The sequence below is a fragment of the Pavona decussata genome, unplaced genomic scaffold (genome assembly GCF_977016875.1).
Source record: "Pavona decussata unplaced genomic scaffold, jaPavDecu1.1 SCAFFOLD_602, whole genome shotgun sequence".
NCBI classification, from domain to species: domain Eukaryota; kingdom Metazoa; phylum Cnidaria; class Anthozoa; order Scleractinia; family Agariciidae; genus Pavona; species Pavona decussata.
The window spans coordinates 2,553,845-2,569,002 of NW_028145860.1; the positions used below are offsets into that span (position 1 = coordinate 2,553,845).

General features: G+C 38.2%; 2 protein-coding genes across 2 annotated transcripts in view; both read right to left on the reverse strand.

Moving 5' to 3' along the window:
• The window catches only part of LOC146449363 (uncharacterized), a 40,981-nt gene extending 39,134 nt beyond the window's left edge, over positions 1-1,847 (reverse strand). Inside the window, exon 1 of the mRNA XM_085101777.1 lies at positions 903-1,847. The gene's annotated coding sequence lies outside the window, so the exon portion shown is untranslated. The remainder of the gene's footprint in view (positions 1-902) is intronic.
• A 184-nt stretch (positions 1,848-2,031) lies between these two features.
• On the reverse strand, positions 2,032-14,872 carry LOC146449366 (uncharacterized). Its single transcript, XM_085101787.1, has 8 exons — positions 14,534-14,872; positions 11,989-12,196; positions 10,886-11,202; positions 9,669-9,809; positions 9,140-9,462; positions 7,445-8,593; positions 6,168-6,435; positions 2,032-3,143 (listed from the first exon to the last, which is right to left on the reverse strand). The coding sequence occupies exons 1-8, from the start codon at positions 14,714-14,716 to the stop codon at positions 2,736-2,738; spliced, it is 2,997 nt and encodes a 998-aa protein (XP_084957913.1). The 5' UTR covers positions 14,717-14,872; the 3' UTR covers positions 2,032-2,735.
• Between the last annotated feature and the right edge of the window lie 286 nt (positions 14,873-15,158).

The window sequence follows — 15,158 nt, forward strand, 5'->3', positions numbered from 1 at the left end:
AAGGTGAAACATTACAACTACTTTACTGTAAGGCTAGTCTGAACACCTACAATTGTGGGAAACAAACGACACAGATGGATAAGAAAAACACGCCCACTTAAATTCAGTGATCCCGTGAAATCCTTGCCGCTTAACCCTTCACAAAGTATAACCTCACGCTTGATTAACTCAAGGTTTTGATTATTTTTCAGATTTTGAGGATGAAACGTTAACAGAAACCGTTTAAAAAAACTTAAGCTGACGAACATTATTTTCTCATACCGTGGTTTGTTCTTCTTTACGATGTAAAGAAAAATTTGGGAATGTTGCATTATAAACTCGTGCAAGCTTTTTGAATATTCAAAATTCAGTGCTATCTGAATTCTTGCAATGGCTGAAGAATGAAGCAAGACAGCGTAAACGTTAAACATGCTACCTCCGAATTAAACTCCTTAGCCTGCCACATGGAATAACTGTGGTGAAAGCCAAGTCAGTGAAAAATTGCGAGATAGTAATACTTTTGCGTGAATATGTGGGAGGAACTGGGGGCTCGGCTTTCGACACAGGAGTAGAAATCCGTTGTTTTGTTACGAACGGCTGCACATCGTTTCATCATCGAATTTAAAGAAAGTTCAACAACTTCGTGCTACCATATGTTTTTGTACTGCACATTGACATAAATTTTCGCAGAGCCGAATAAAATCCACTGTCACTGTTCGATTAAAAGAGAATTTTTGTTCCGCCAGATCGAAGGTAAAGTTACGTGGTGTTTCATAACAGTGTTCTTGGTACGCTTAACACTAATATTCCTTCCTCGGCTTACTTATAATAATGTTTTGTAAAAGAACGCGCTTTGGAGTGCAAACAAATCATATTTACAACACAATAATCAACTATTGCTTAAAACTAAGGAATACTCATACCCAGTCACTCGACAAACCACAGTAGGATTCGAATTCTCTTGTGTCCGGGATTTTCTGTCGACAGCGCAATAGCCGGCATACATACGCATACGATTTTGCTACGTAAGTTATCGTCTGGTCCAACTATGACGATTTCATGCTTCGAAGCTATACTGCAATAAACATGCCGAACAACAGCGCCATTGCTGCTACGAGGAAAGCATTGAACAAACTTGCAAAAGCTACCAGCGCCCAGTAGAACCCAGCACCCCGCGCGGCGCGTAAGTTGCATATTGAACTTTGAACAGACAAAGGTATAAAAGATAAATATTACTTACCTGCAGACGAACTCAAAGTTTCCTCAACTGTGACAGGATCTGACAACACACCTGAGAATAGCTCTGCGACGACTGGAAACATTTTAGTTAGATGTAGATGCGGCAAGTTCTTGATAGAATAACCGGTAGATTAGAACGTAAACCAGGAAGGCTCAAATATCTGTCATGGCAATTACCGGACAGAAGAATTAACTTTTTTTCGAACTTGCTTAGATATTGAAATTTCATGCAAATAGGATACGGTTGATCATGCACGAAGCGGCAGGGCCGTTGCATATTCTGCAGAATCCTCCAGGTTGTTTTCGCGATATTTTCCTGGCCTTCGTGACAGTTTTGTACAGTCAATTGAATTGACGGAGGTAGCGTTTGTGTATTTGGGGTATGTTCGAATGAATTCCCTGAAATTTTCTGGAAAATCCAGAAAATGATCGGAAATGCCCGAATCTTCGAAAATTGTCCAGAAATCGTCGGAAATAGTTGGGACGTTAGGGCAGTTATCGGAAACTTGCAAAACATGATCGAAATGCTCCACAAATGTTCAGATAATTTTCGTAAAATTAAGTCACTCCAGAAGTACATCTGGGATATTTCACGTTATACCACTCAAAAACATTGGCAGTTATACTCAATTTTTTTGTGAACACAGCTGAAACATTCCTTTGATGCTTGTTTGCAAAAGTTGATGTTAGTGAAACCTTTAAAAAAAATTCATTCTGGTCACGTGATCTGATAGAAAGTTAGCAATGTTTCTAAATAAATGCAAATTTATGAAATGGAAATCATGTTATTATATTTAGAACATTACTCCCAAGTCATTTTCAGATATGAAAACATCACAACTTTCATTTAAAGAAAAAAGGAAGTCACGTGATCTGTTAATGCAAGTGCTGCAAGCGGCCTATTGCGGAGGCCAGCTTAACATTTACCTTAGCCTTAATTATAAGTACTCAAGATAACACCTTATATCGTTAACACAGACCAACAACAGATGTTAAGCAGTCGTGGCATCTGAACTATTAAGCTTATACTAAATATTTCATCATTTCTTATCTATCGCCAGCTTAACAAAAGAGCAGCGAGGAATCACTGTACTTTCGATTGTTTTAGAGATCAGAATTTTCACTTAGTTCTCTATTTGGCAACTAATACGGTTATTATGTACACCAACATTATGCAAATTTCACCATAACTAGGCTTTCCTATAATCAACGGAGTATATCAAGTTATACACTGCAGTATATCACTTAGCAAACTTGAAAAAAGATTGTACTACATGTGATTGTTAGAAACTATCACATAGTCACTAATTTAATCTAAACACCTTTAGGAGCTTTTACCAACTTATTTTATTAAAGTGGTGCGCTTATAATTAACTAGCTGATCGCCAGCTAACTGGACAGGAGGAAGGAAAAAACTAAAACGAGATCTTACGACAATGGCACTTGGCTTGAGAATTCAAAAATATTGAAGGACACACTGATCCCTGGAAATCAGTCCCAGCGCAAAAGTCTTAACACTACAATTGACCAACAACCTCTTGAAGCATTCTAGTCATTTCTTCTTCACATTCTCTGGCTGTTGGTCGTTCCTTTGGGTTTTTGTTCCAACACCGATTCATCAACGCCTCCCAACGGGGAACAGGTGGATTGCAGTCTTTCAGATTTTCTGGACGAAAGCCGCGATCCAGATATGCAAAGAAATCTGCAAGGTTTTTAACAGGAGCGCCAGCAAATGCCTCCTCACCAAACCACATCTCCCACAAGATAAACCCCAGGCTGTAGATGTTAGCTTTGCAGTCGTAAACCTGGGAATTAAAGACTTCGGGTGCGACGTAAACCGGCGTTCCAATGATCGTGCCTGTGATGTCTATTGCCGGTTTTGATACGCCAACGTCTGTGACCTTGACTGAATTTTCTTCAGATAGCTTTAAATGAGATAAAATGTGCATATTTAAATCAGAAACTTTGATAACAGTGGGAACTCAGAGTGGGGCTACGATTTTGTTAGATGCACAAGGCAAAAATACAAACCAATCAGTAAAGCAAAAGGGGAAAAAGTGTTTTGTGGTTTAGTATTAGATTGTATCATTTCAGTGTTACACTCTGCGCACCCATTGTCGGGACGTTTATCCCCAACCACAGCTACCACTCAGTGAGCTGGTTGTGAAGCTGGGCACTTTAGAATTCTATGGTTAGCTACCAGAGTAAAACCCAGTTAAAATGGAGAGCGTTAAGGCAGTCTACCCACTCTCCGGGATGCGCCAAGGACAAAACAGCTATACATGGTTGCCATTTCTCCAGTAATATGACTGTGTGCATCCGTGAGGCTCTGGTCAAACATACATATACATACATACATACATACATACATACATACATACATACATACATACATACATACATACATACATACATACATACATACATACATACATACATACATACATACATAAACAAAGAAACAATACAATGATTGCTTCACTCAGTCGCAGGAGTGCTCGATGCAAAAACATGCAGAGCGAAATATAAATTTAAGATAGAAAATGTGACACAGTTACTCGAGTTTCACGCACTAAGCGATCATCAGACTGTACCGTTGGAGTTTGTAGAGTTATAATTTAAGGAGGGCGGTTGGTGCGATCTTGCTTCTGATTGGCTGCGTAGAATTTATTTTCATGCCTGCATTTTATAATTAACTCAGATCGTTTATTGAGGAGGGTAGATTTGTCAGCAGATAGGCTGCAGAGCTTCTCAGATAAGCACAAATTGCAGCGCGAGGGATGTCCGTGATATGGATTTGCTCGTTTGATAATGGACCATTTGATCGTGTAACCGGTGCCATTATCCTTCTGGTCCCAGATGTATTTGGAGAGAACAGTGTCATGTGAATGTTTGCGGTGGTTGAAGGAAAGCCTGTGGTTGTTATATCGCGTTTTGAAAGTATGCTCCGTCATTCCTATATAAATCTTATTGTCGCCGGATGAGGTGGTGACGTCTGCCCTGTAAACGATACCGCTTGCAAGACACGCGCCATCGAGAGGGCAAAGGTCTTTCTTCCTGCAGTTGCATAAACGATCTCAGTTAATTACAAAATGTAGCATGAAAATAAATTCTACGCAGCCAATCAGAAGCAAGATAGCTCCAACCGCCCTCCTTAAATTATAACTCTACAAACGGTACAGTCTGATGATCGCTTAGTGCGTGAAACTCGAGTAACTGTGTTACATTTTCTATCTTAAATGTATACATACATACATACATACATACATACATACATACATACATACATACATACATACATACATACATACATACATACATACATACATACATACATATAATTTTTGTTAAGGCAGGTCGGTTTGTGGCAACCCAAAGGCTGGTGTGGACCTGCCAGGAACTAAAAAACTGCTTAAATATATGTACAGTTCTAAAGAGAAAGTAAAGAAATTTCAAGAACTGAGAAATATAAAAAATCCGTTTGCTTTGATGTTATCACACAGGCCTCCTTTTCGAATTGAATACTATCTAATGCCTTGAGGCCTGTCTAAGTTTTTGTTTGAAAAGCTGTACGGAGGAAGCATCCTTGATGGCTTTAGGCAGCAAATTCCAGACAATGAGCCCTCTGTACCTTGCACTACTTCTACCAAGGTCACTGTTACACCTTACATACGGAAAGTCATTAATACGCCTTAGGTTATAATTACTATCAATGTTACGTTTTGTGAAAAGGGCAGTAAGTTGATCAGGTAAACTATTATGATAAACTTGATACATTATAGAAGCGAGTCTACGTTTGTAAATATAGCCTAGTGATTTCCATTTAACTAGGTCAAGGACGTCAGAGTCAGGAGTTTCGCTGGGCAGTTTATGGATTAGTTTGGCTGCTTTCAAGTGTAAATGTTCCAATTCATTAAATGTAGATGGTGAACAGGACCAGGTGAACAGAACCAGGGGGATGGGTTTGTGGCTTCCTCTTACCATTAAAAATTGATTGAGAGACAGTCCCCGATCAACGTTCGTTTAAAGAACAAAAAGAGCCCTACTGTCGTAATTTGATAGAATCAGTATATTAACTAATTCACACTTATTATCACATCCTCCACGAAAACTTTCACCTGTAATGAAATTAAATATGACCGGGAATAAAATGTTTTCTAGTAGGTATTGGACTGCAATAAGTAGGAAATACCTAATGTGGACGAACAAGCAAAGAAGCAAACAAATAAACAGAAAAAGAAATAATATAAATAAAGAAACGAATTAACGTATTTACTTGAGTAAACATCCTATCCAATTCACAATCCATAAGCCTTGAAGCCCCAATATCCACACACATATTCTCCCTACTGTTCTCTTAACACTTGTTATGGTACTGTTTTGGAGAAGTTGTTTTTACACTGAAGACAACTTATCTTTGGCGATCACGTCTTTCATTTTTCATGACCTGTATGTTTGATCAAGAATACCGTTATTGTAAGGAGAGTCTAGATTCTGGCCACTGTTCGCTTTTAAGGCTTAACACCGCTGAGAGCTCAAAAATGAAATCAATGCCTTGGGTTTGTATACTCAGATCGTCAAATTATTTCAGGAATATAAAAATACTTTTTTGAGTAACTTGCTTTGTGTTTTAATCAATATACCCGCAACTCAGCTAAGTTTGAGCTAAGTACACAAGGGATTCGTTCAAGAGAATATGGGATGTTTCTTTTGAGAAGGTACTGCAATCCTTTTTTTCAAAACAGTTATATTATTACACTGAACTGATTTAAAACGACGACGATGGTCCATAAGGAACAAGACACATTTTGGTTTATTCCTAAACCACCGACTCCAGTTGTCAAATAACAGTATAGTGATGAACAAAGCCGCATAATCCTTAGTTAAGATTAGAGAAACTGTAGCACCTCAAATTCGTAAATGAATAACATATTCTATGATTATCATACCAAGACGTTTTCCAACTTGAGGTCTCTGTGGATAACTCCCTGTTCATGTATGTAAACCAGAGCAGTACTGATCTGTTTCGCCCATCGACATACGTCTCTGATGACAGCAGGATTGTTTGATCTCGCGGGAACAGACTCACGGTTTTGAAATAGGCGACTCTTCAAGTTTCCTTTGCACATTTCCATGACCACGATCACCCTTACAGCGTCCTGTTCCTTAATCAGTGATGTGCCATACAACTTTACAATGAAAGGGTGTGTCAATTTTCTGGTGGAAACATTAACATGTTTTAATTAGCCCTTAATTTATTCTAAGAGCACCAGGCTCGGTGAATGATTTAGTATGACGTGGTTTCAGATATCTGTAAACTAAGCCGTGGCACAATGCCTTTTAATAGTTTGCTTGTGTTGCCAAGGAACGGTTTGCCTTTTGACATCTGATCTGTTCACCTAGTGAACCATCAGGTAAACGTGATACAAATATAATTACTCTGGTGCCCAATGAGACACAAGAAGTTTTCATTAGCTAACTAACTTGATGTGTTAAGGTTGAGTTTGTATCCATGTAATCCAAACTTTGAACTAAACAACACAGTAAATTTCTGCTTATTCTTCATCTTATTATTTTCTTTCATTGTTTTGTGGTTTATCTCGCATCCAACAGATATTTAAAGCTAAGACAGTCGGCAACTGTTTTGTGAGTCTCTAGGATGCTGCAATGATTTCTGTGGAAAGTGTCTAATGTTGTGTCTCAGGCAAGACTCAAGTTTCGGTCCTCCAGTAGACCTCATCAGTTTCCGCTGTAAGGTGATCTATCATGAATGATTTAACAATAAATCTGTTGCCACATTTGTAGTTATCGGGAGGGTCGAATGCTTTTCTTTTCTTTTAACTTCTTACAGTAAAAAATACTAGGTATAGCTCTTTTCGTAGAAGGGGGAGGGGTCATCCCCCCAAAAAACTCCCCCCTTTTTTTTGAGGAGGGGGGGGGATCATTTGAGTAAAATTGGCTAGCTGGGGAGGGTCATACAATTTCCAAATGACACTCCCCCAAATCCCACCAGCCCCTATCCCCCCCCCCCCCCCATTCCATGAAAAAACGAACGGTCCCTCAGCTCTCCAATAACACGCTTCTTTTGGACGGCTGCCAATTTTCTCTCGTTAACGAGGCTTACAATATAGTTTTGTGCTTGTTTCCTCTCAGGCGATACCAGAGACAATAGTATTGTTATTATGTCAACTTATTTTTTACGGATACTAACAGACATTTATCTTACCTCATAAGTTGTACCTCTAGCATGATCTTACTTGAATATTCAGCATCAAGCGCTAATTTGAACACCTTCAGGGCCACAGGTAGAACGCCGGCTCCATGTCTTTTCATGGTCCCCTGGTACACAGCACCAAACTCGTCACTATCAAGTAGGGAGGACGAGTTCTCTTTCCACTGTAATTCCTCTTCGCTGATTTCATTGGCACGAACTTCTATAAATCCAAACATAGCTAGCTTCCCTCGGATATCAGTACCCTCACCCATTATTGGTTGGTAGAACTCTTGTATTTCTTTTTTTGAACGTGTTTCGTCAATGAGTTGTAAACATAGCATCTTGTCAGCCTGGACCAGCTCTGGGATACGGGCTTCAATCTCCTTCAGGCAAAGTTTGACGTCTTTTAACTGATCCTTCACGAACTGCAGAAGCACAGATTCGTTTTGGGCTGCTTCGAGATAATCTTCAGATAATTTGGCCATGAAAGCGCACTTGTCCGCTTCATACTTCTTGATTTTTCTTTTATCCTCTATTTTTTCTTTGATAGCCATGACACCGACAATAGGAGCACCTATCACCAAAGCGACCAGGCCAAGTGGTAGCCAGATTGGACTGGTGGCACCAATGATGACCTTTTCAGCGGTTGTGAAGCCCATATTCAAGGGAGCATTTTGTGAGACATCGACGTCGTCAGCTGTGACGGCGCCTTGGAGATTACGCAGCTGCTCTTCAACATACTTAAAGCGCTGCTGAAAGTGCTTCACAAGGGACTCACGAGCATTTTTAAAGACCTGGCGATCTTCTTCCCAATGCTCTACGATTTCTTGCAGCCGATTTGATAACACTTTCATAATTTGGTTTTTTGTCACCTCCCAGGTGCTTTCTACCTTTGGAACGTCATCCAAGGTCCAGGAAGTGAAACGGGCTTTTACTTCTTCAGACGAGAGATACACTTTGAGCTGATCCATGGCATCCCGGACACGTTTGTCCATTTGTCTCTTGAGGCCAGCCATCACTTCATTTTGTTCTGTTTCAATGACAGACAAACGCAAAAGAATCTGGGCCATTTTCTCAGCGACTATTGCACGGTCTTTGGAAGCGTTCATTACAAACGCCTTTGCTTGGAAGATTATCCGCGAAAGAAGGTAATCTAGCCACCTAAAAAAAAAATATATATATATATTTAAGAGTTTTTTAACAGATTGTAATTTTGAGGGAAGTACTCTAATATATCAGAATTTTTCCCCGAAAAGCATGCTAATTAGTTACATTAAGTTGTGAACATACATACCAAAATCTAAAAGTAAGAGAAAATAAATAAAGAGCAACTTATTTTGTTTGGGGGCTAAAAAGTGGAGTTCGTTTAAAGTACATTTGGCACCTCTCAAATATCACAGAATCAAACGCTTTTGATTTAGTTTATCCTGTAAAGCAGTACGAAAAGCGCATGTCCAATAAGTATCAAAAACTGGTAATTAGGTCGCCACATGTACCTTGTCGTGGCGGCAATTGTTCCATAGATGGGAACCAACGACCATAAAGAACTTAACCATGATAGTGTTTTGATATATATAAATCAATTTAGTTCCGCTGTTCGCGAGGTACCGCATTTTCCTGGAAAGTAGTGAAATAACTATATCCAACTAAATATTAAACTATATCCCCTTACAATGGATTCCTTAACTCAAGTAGGAAAAAGCTTACTTCCAATGAATTTCCAGTCGGGCCTCGATGCTCTTCAACACCATAGACCTCATTCCTTTCATCAAAGAGGAAAAGTCTTCGGTGATAATCCCAAGGTTCTGTCCTTTACTAGCCTTCATGGTCGACATAAAGATAATCTGTGACTGTGGGTCAAGGCCAGGCCAGCACCTTTGCAGATTCCTGACCACGTGATTCTTTACTTCTTTGATTTCTTTCTTTGGCACTTGGTCCCACTTGTTGCACACGAACAGAGCACATTTAGATGGTAATTCTCCTTGTTCCTCAAGCGACACCTTCCTCACCTCTTCCAGCAACTTTTCAAGCTGTAAATTTAAAAGTTACATGGCTTTTGAATAGACTTCTTTATGCATACTAAATGAAGACTTCAATGTTGAATCAGAAGACATGAATGTTGAATGAAAAGTGTGACTTTGAATAACGCGTCGAATGCCGAGTAAAGCGTTGAACGCTTTGTAGAAGGTATAGACTTCTGATTTTTCAAGGAAAACGGATTGTATTTACTACTCACTCTGTCCTTCTGAACTCCTCCCGCGTTGGCACTGTTGATGACATAGATAAAGGCAAAGGCCTGAGGAAGATACTGTGTGACAATCTCGTCCATCATACCAGACTCCCCAACACCAGGACTGTCAATAATAACAACTCCTTTCTAATGACACAGAATAAAAAAGATACTGACTTAATTTAAGATCAACAACAACAACAACAATTTATTTTATAAATTTAGATTACATAAGGGGCTTGTCCCGCAAATAGCCACAAAGCTAGTCGAGGCGGGACAAGACGAGCACGAGAACATAATGGAAAAAAAATTACAGTAAATTACAAACACGCTGAAAAACAGAGAAAAAAAACAACAACAACTTTACATAATAACGCAGATTTAGATAAGGCTATGCATCAGAATTAAAGTAAATTAAAGTAAATTTTTATTATCATTAAGATTACATAGAGAAGAGATGAAAAGGGAAAAGGAGAATCAGATTATACTGGCAAAGAGAAGGATATGGATGATCAGTTTTTCATTTGGTCAATTATCGTTTCCACCTCAATATATCATGATAAGCATTGAGATTGAGTTTGCTCTTGGTTCTCGTCCTTGCTCCAAGGGTTTTTCTTTTTTTTTTGTTTTTGTTTTTATTTTATTATGGTTCTTCGGTTTTCTTCTCTCCACAAAAACCAATACTTTCCCAAATTCCCATTCCACCTGGAACGATTGACACCTTTGAAACGAGCTCCCGTGAGCTCTTTGATACTCCGTGGGTAAACTGAAATCACATTTTTTTATTTTGGACTGAGGAACAATTCTTGTTAGCTCATCTTTACCTATAGTTTTAAGAAAGGTAAACCAATTTTTGTATCTTTAAATATTTGGAACTTTTAACATACGTTAGTATTTTGTCTTTACTATTGAACGATAGCCTTATAGTTTTCACTTAGTAAGGGGGCCACAACCCTCTTTAGATAAACTTGGAAAGCATAGTTAAAGCTGTCAACCATTATTTTCCATTTGTTTTTCAACGACAAAAAACTCGGCAGTGAAGCCGTCAGACAAACATTCGATAAAACAAAGAAACAAATAAACAGACAAACAAAAAAATAAGTTTCTCGGGTCTAAGACCATACCGAAACGTTTTATAAGTATCTAAGTACACTGTCAAGTATTTATTGTACTATAACAGACTCAGAACTGAAGAGTTTCGTTTAAAGGTATCTAGCGAATACCTGCAAAAGACTGTGCGGCCAAAATAGTTCAATTTTCTTGAAAACTGAACCTTTTTCACGTTCACTCTTCACATGGACATACGGCGATATCTGCTCAAGGTAGCTCTGCTCGGTCGGTCCAAGCGACTCTTGCAAGCCTATGACCTTTGTTTGAAGTCCTGTTTCAGGATCCTTTTCTTTAAAGTGAGCCACAATTTTGCGTTGTTCTCCATACTTAAGCTCACATATGGTGGAAGTTGTGCTGAGAACAGAATAAGGAAGAAGCTCCTCTCCCAGAATGAGATTGACCAAACTGCTTTTTCCAGATCCTGTCTCACCTACCATAGTGTAAAGATAACCGCAGTTAGAACATATAAATCTACATAGCTTTGATATGTGCAAGACCGACAGTAAACGTCTCCTTCAATAAAACTGGTTTAGCAATATTTACTCCATTTTTTTTAGTATGGGCCAGTTTCTCAAATAAAGACCATTTAAGAGGAAAAAAAGATTTATTGCCCTATTCAGTAAATGAAAAGTTAATAACATAACTATATAATTGAAAAAATAACTTTTAGTAATTTGTACCGAACAGTGGTAACCCCACAAAAGGCTTAGCTTTGACTACTCCTTAGGAAAAAGAAATGTTTTCTCGAGAAGGTTCATAACTGATCGCTGCATGTGTAATTTCATTGTAACAGGAATTTCATTGTAAATTAGCTGAAGGTGCTACCGTATTCAAATAAAGATATCATGTCATGTCGTGCGTAAGGGTTGTTTAAGCTCAAGCAGCATTCAATTGCTCATGCATAAAACGTTTATTACCTAACAAGATATAGAGATGAAGTAAATTCTCAAAGGGAGAGGAAATCAACATCAGATATTGGACACAACAATTGCAACTGAATTAAAGATTTGTATCCAACGTCTTTCAAGCCATAATCAGTTTTCAATGTAACCATGGTTGGACAATGCCATTTAATTTAATTAGCACTAGAAATTGGCCCGACTGTGATCAAAACTAGAATCTTATTGGATACGAATATACCTGCCAGAGAAGGTGACTCAGTCCCCTCAAGCAATGCTGACTTAAATGTTTTCATTATTTTCCATTGCTATTTTACCTGCCACAAGTAGGAAGTATTCCTTGTGCGCTATTTCCACTTTGTGATTGTGCAACTTTTCTTCCACGTTGCCCAAGTTCTGCTGCAGTAAATGTAGGATTTTGTCATCTACTTTATTCAAGCATTTCTCGGCAGCGTTGTAAAGGCCCAGTAAACCAAGTCGTTTCCTGGCATCTTCATCTTTTGCTTCTGACAATACAGAGAACGCCTGAAGAAAAGCAAAACCATTAATAATAATAATAATAATAATAATAATAATAATAATAATAATAATAATAATAATAATAATAATAATAATAATAATAATAATAATAATCAATGTCCACATTTCTGCAACCAAGCCAGCATTGACAAATAGAAACACCGCAAACGGTATGTAGTCGAATAGACCAATTTCTATATATTACAATTCTAGCTTGGCTGCGAGGTTTTGGAAATAAAACAAAAGAAATTGATTTTGATCTCTAAGCCTCAATGTTATCTCAGTTATTTCATTCCTCTGAGCCTCGTAGCAAGGTACGAATTTTAACACATTGAAATTGGTCTATTTTCTTTGATTACTGAAGCCATAGCCAGATTTATTTAGTGAATTTAAAATCAACCATGCACTTTTTTAACTTATCGATATTTTCACCTTAGTTTGGTTGGACTTATAACAGATCGATATCTCTTTTCTTATTGACTTCAGTGTAAGTTTAGACTGAGCACTATGAAAATGCCCACCTTCAGAATAAATCACTATTGTTGTACAGACTTTTGCAATACGACAGCAGTGATGCATTCAGAAGTGAAAGTTATAATGATATTATAATCATAATATTAACCCCTTATTTTAATGAAAATTTATAGATTGGTGCCCAAACGAGGACCCATGCTGATTCAGCCCTGACTCAATTCCTCAATTTCTGGCCAGCTTTCGGTCTTTCTGTTTGCATTCCTTACTCTAAAGAAATATGCTGTCGGTTATCAAGCAAAGCAATTGAATTAGTTATGCACTAATCGTCACTAAGGCATGACTTGGTAAATTTATGACCGAGAATAATGGAGTTTAACTTTAAAGTACTAAAATTTAATGTTTTTTGATAGGAATCGTGTGTTTTAAAATGATTTACAAAGATGTCGGTTATGGTAATTGGTTGATCGAAGGTTGTTGTTTGCTTAAAGTTACTACACAATACACGTTACGAAAATATATTTTCAATTTAATTTCCTGTTTGTCAATTTTTCTCCTTTCTGTATAGACTACAAAACGGGGAGATAATAGGAACTTAACAGCAGTAACGCCTTCAATCCAACTATAAATTGAAAAAAAAAAAATGACACTTCTCTTAATGAAGGTGATTCATGATTGATAACCTAACTGTCAAATATTAAAATAAGGAATTTTGTATCTGTCATTAGCTAACCCAACCATGACTTACCAATGCCCGGCTATAATCAGATTATCTTTGATAACCATGGATGGATCAAAACAAAGCAGCAAGTAGGAGTAACAAGAAGAATCTTGTAGTTTATTACTAACTTTTCACGAAACAACTGCATCAGCTCTGTAGGAATATTTTCCCTTACTACTGGAGATTCAGGTGCAATTGTAAGTCTGGCAAAAATATAGACGAAGCTACTCGCCCGCAACGCTTTCACCTGCATTTACACATAAACCTTCGTGACAGCTTATTCGGAGGACCGTAAAAGTTCTTTAGTTTCACGATTCAGAATCTCCGTGAGATATTTTCTATAGTCTATTGAATGAATTCTCAAGAAATCAGCGGAGTTTTTGATGAAAACACGAAAGTCACCCCGTGAAGTCAATATCTTATTGTCGTGTTACAGAAGCTCCCTGTACAAGACAATTTCAAATCATCGCCGAGCGAACCATGAAAACAGACAAAGCGTCATGGTCGACTGTATAAACAGTACCTTTCGGGGAACTGCGATCATGCATTTGAACGACAAAACTACCATCATGTTATATGTAATCAAGATTATGTGTGTGGTGTCAATTTTAAGTTCCTACCAGAGAACCATGAAGAAGGAATGAATACTTTACATGCAATTTGTGAGAATGTACAGGCTTCGGTTTCTCTATGCACACTTTGCAGTCTGTATCAGTTGTCTTTTCTAATATAAGCTTAGTTTTCTAGCTACTCAATCCCATGTGTGATTCTTAACTTGTTTTGGAGAATAATTCGAAAAGTTTAAAATAACGCTCGGAGAATATGTCTAAGACGTATCGATACTTAATAGTATGTCCTTTCACCCCTTCCGGGAAAACTTATGTCGTACAATCAGTGTGCATATCGCACAAAGCGTGTTAATGTTCAGCTACATCTAATGACGACTCTTTTTGAGGAAATTCGTTCGCTCAAACTCAAATGGAATAAAAACTGTTATAGGACCGCGATCGCCTCACAAGTGGAAAGCAACAAGCAACAAACGCTTCGGCATATGCCTTGGGGACAAACGAGCGGTTTGTTGAACGTACAGAGATATCAACATGGCTATTTTGCTTACTACTCAGAGTTTAGTGAAGATTGGCCATTCGTACCTGTGCTGCAGTCCATCTCGGTGTCTTTGCTGATTGATTCAATTCGTTTCTAACTCGATCTTTCATTTGGTCCAGCGTTTTTAATCCTTTGCACGGAATATCAAGCGCCGCCATAGCTTGAAACATTTCCACTATATCGTCGATTTCATTTATGTTTCTCGCTTTGCCCGTTCCAGTAGCCATTTTCCCACGAGAAATAGTGACTCACTTCGAGAAAAATTGAAAGGCTAGATAAAAGAATCGCTTTTTAAGGGACAAATTCCCCTTGCTCCTCTCGGCCTTGCACCAACAACTTTGTGTAACTCATAAAGCGCAGAATGCATGACAACTATTAATGTCCTTCCAAGGAGATTGTAAGGGTGGGGTACTAGGGGAGGGGAATACTATCACTGTTCTTGCTGTAACGATAGTTCTTCACATTGTCAGGTTAGACAAACCCGAATGCCGAATAACAGATGACGTGGCTGAGAAATAGGAACATTTGCCCACCAATTCACGCTGGAATAAAAATAACAAGGAAACAAGAGAGACACCTGTATTAGACCCTAGCCTGGTAATCATTTTTCACAAGATATTTATTACTTTGATTCGGCAGGTATAGAAAGGAAAATTAAGCTAGATATAT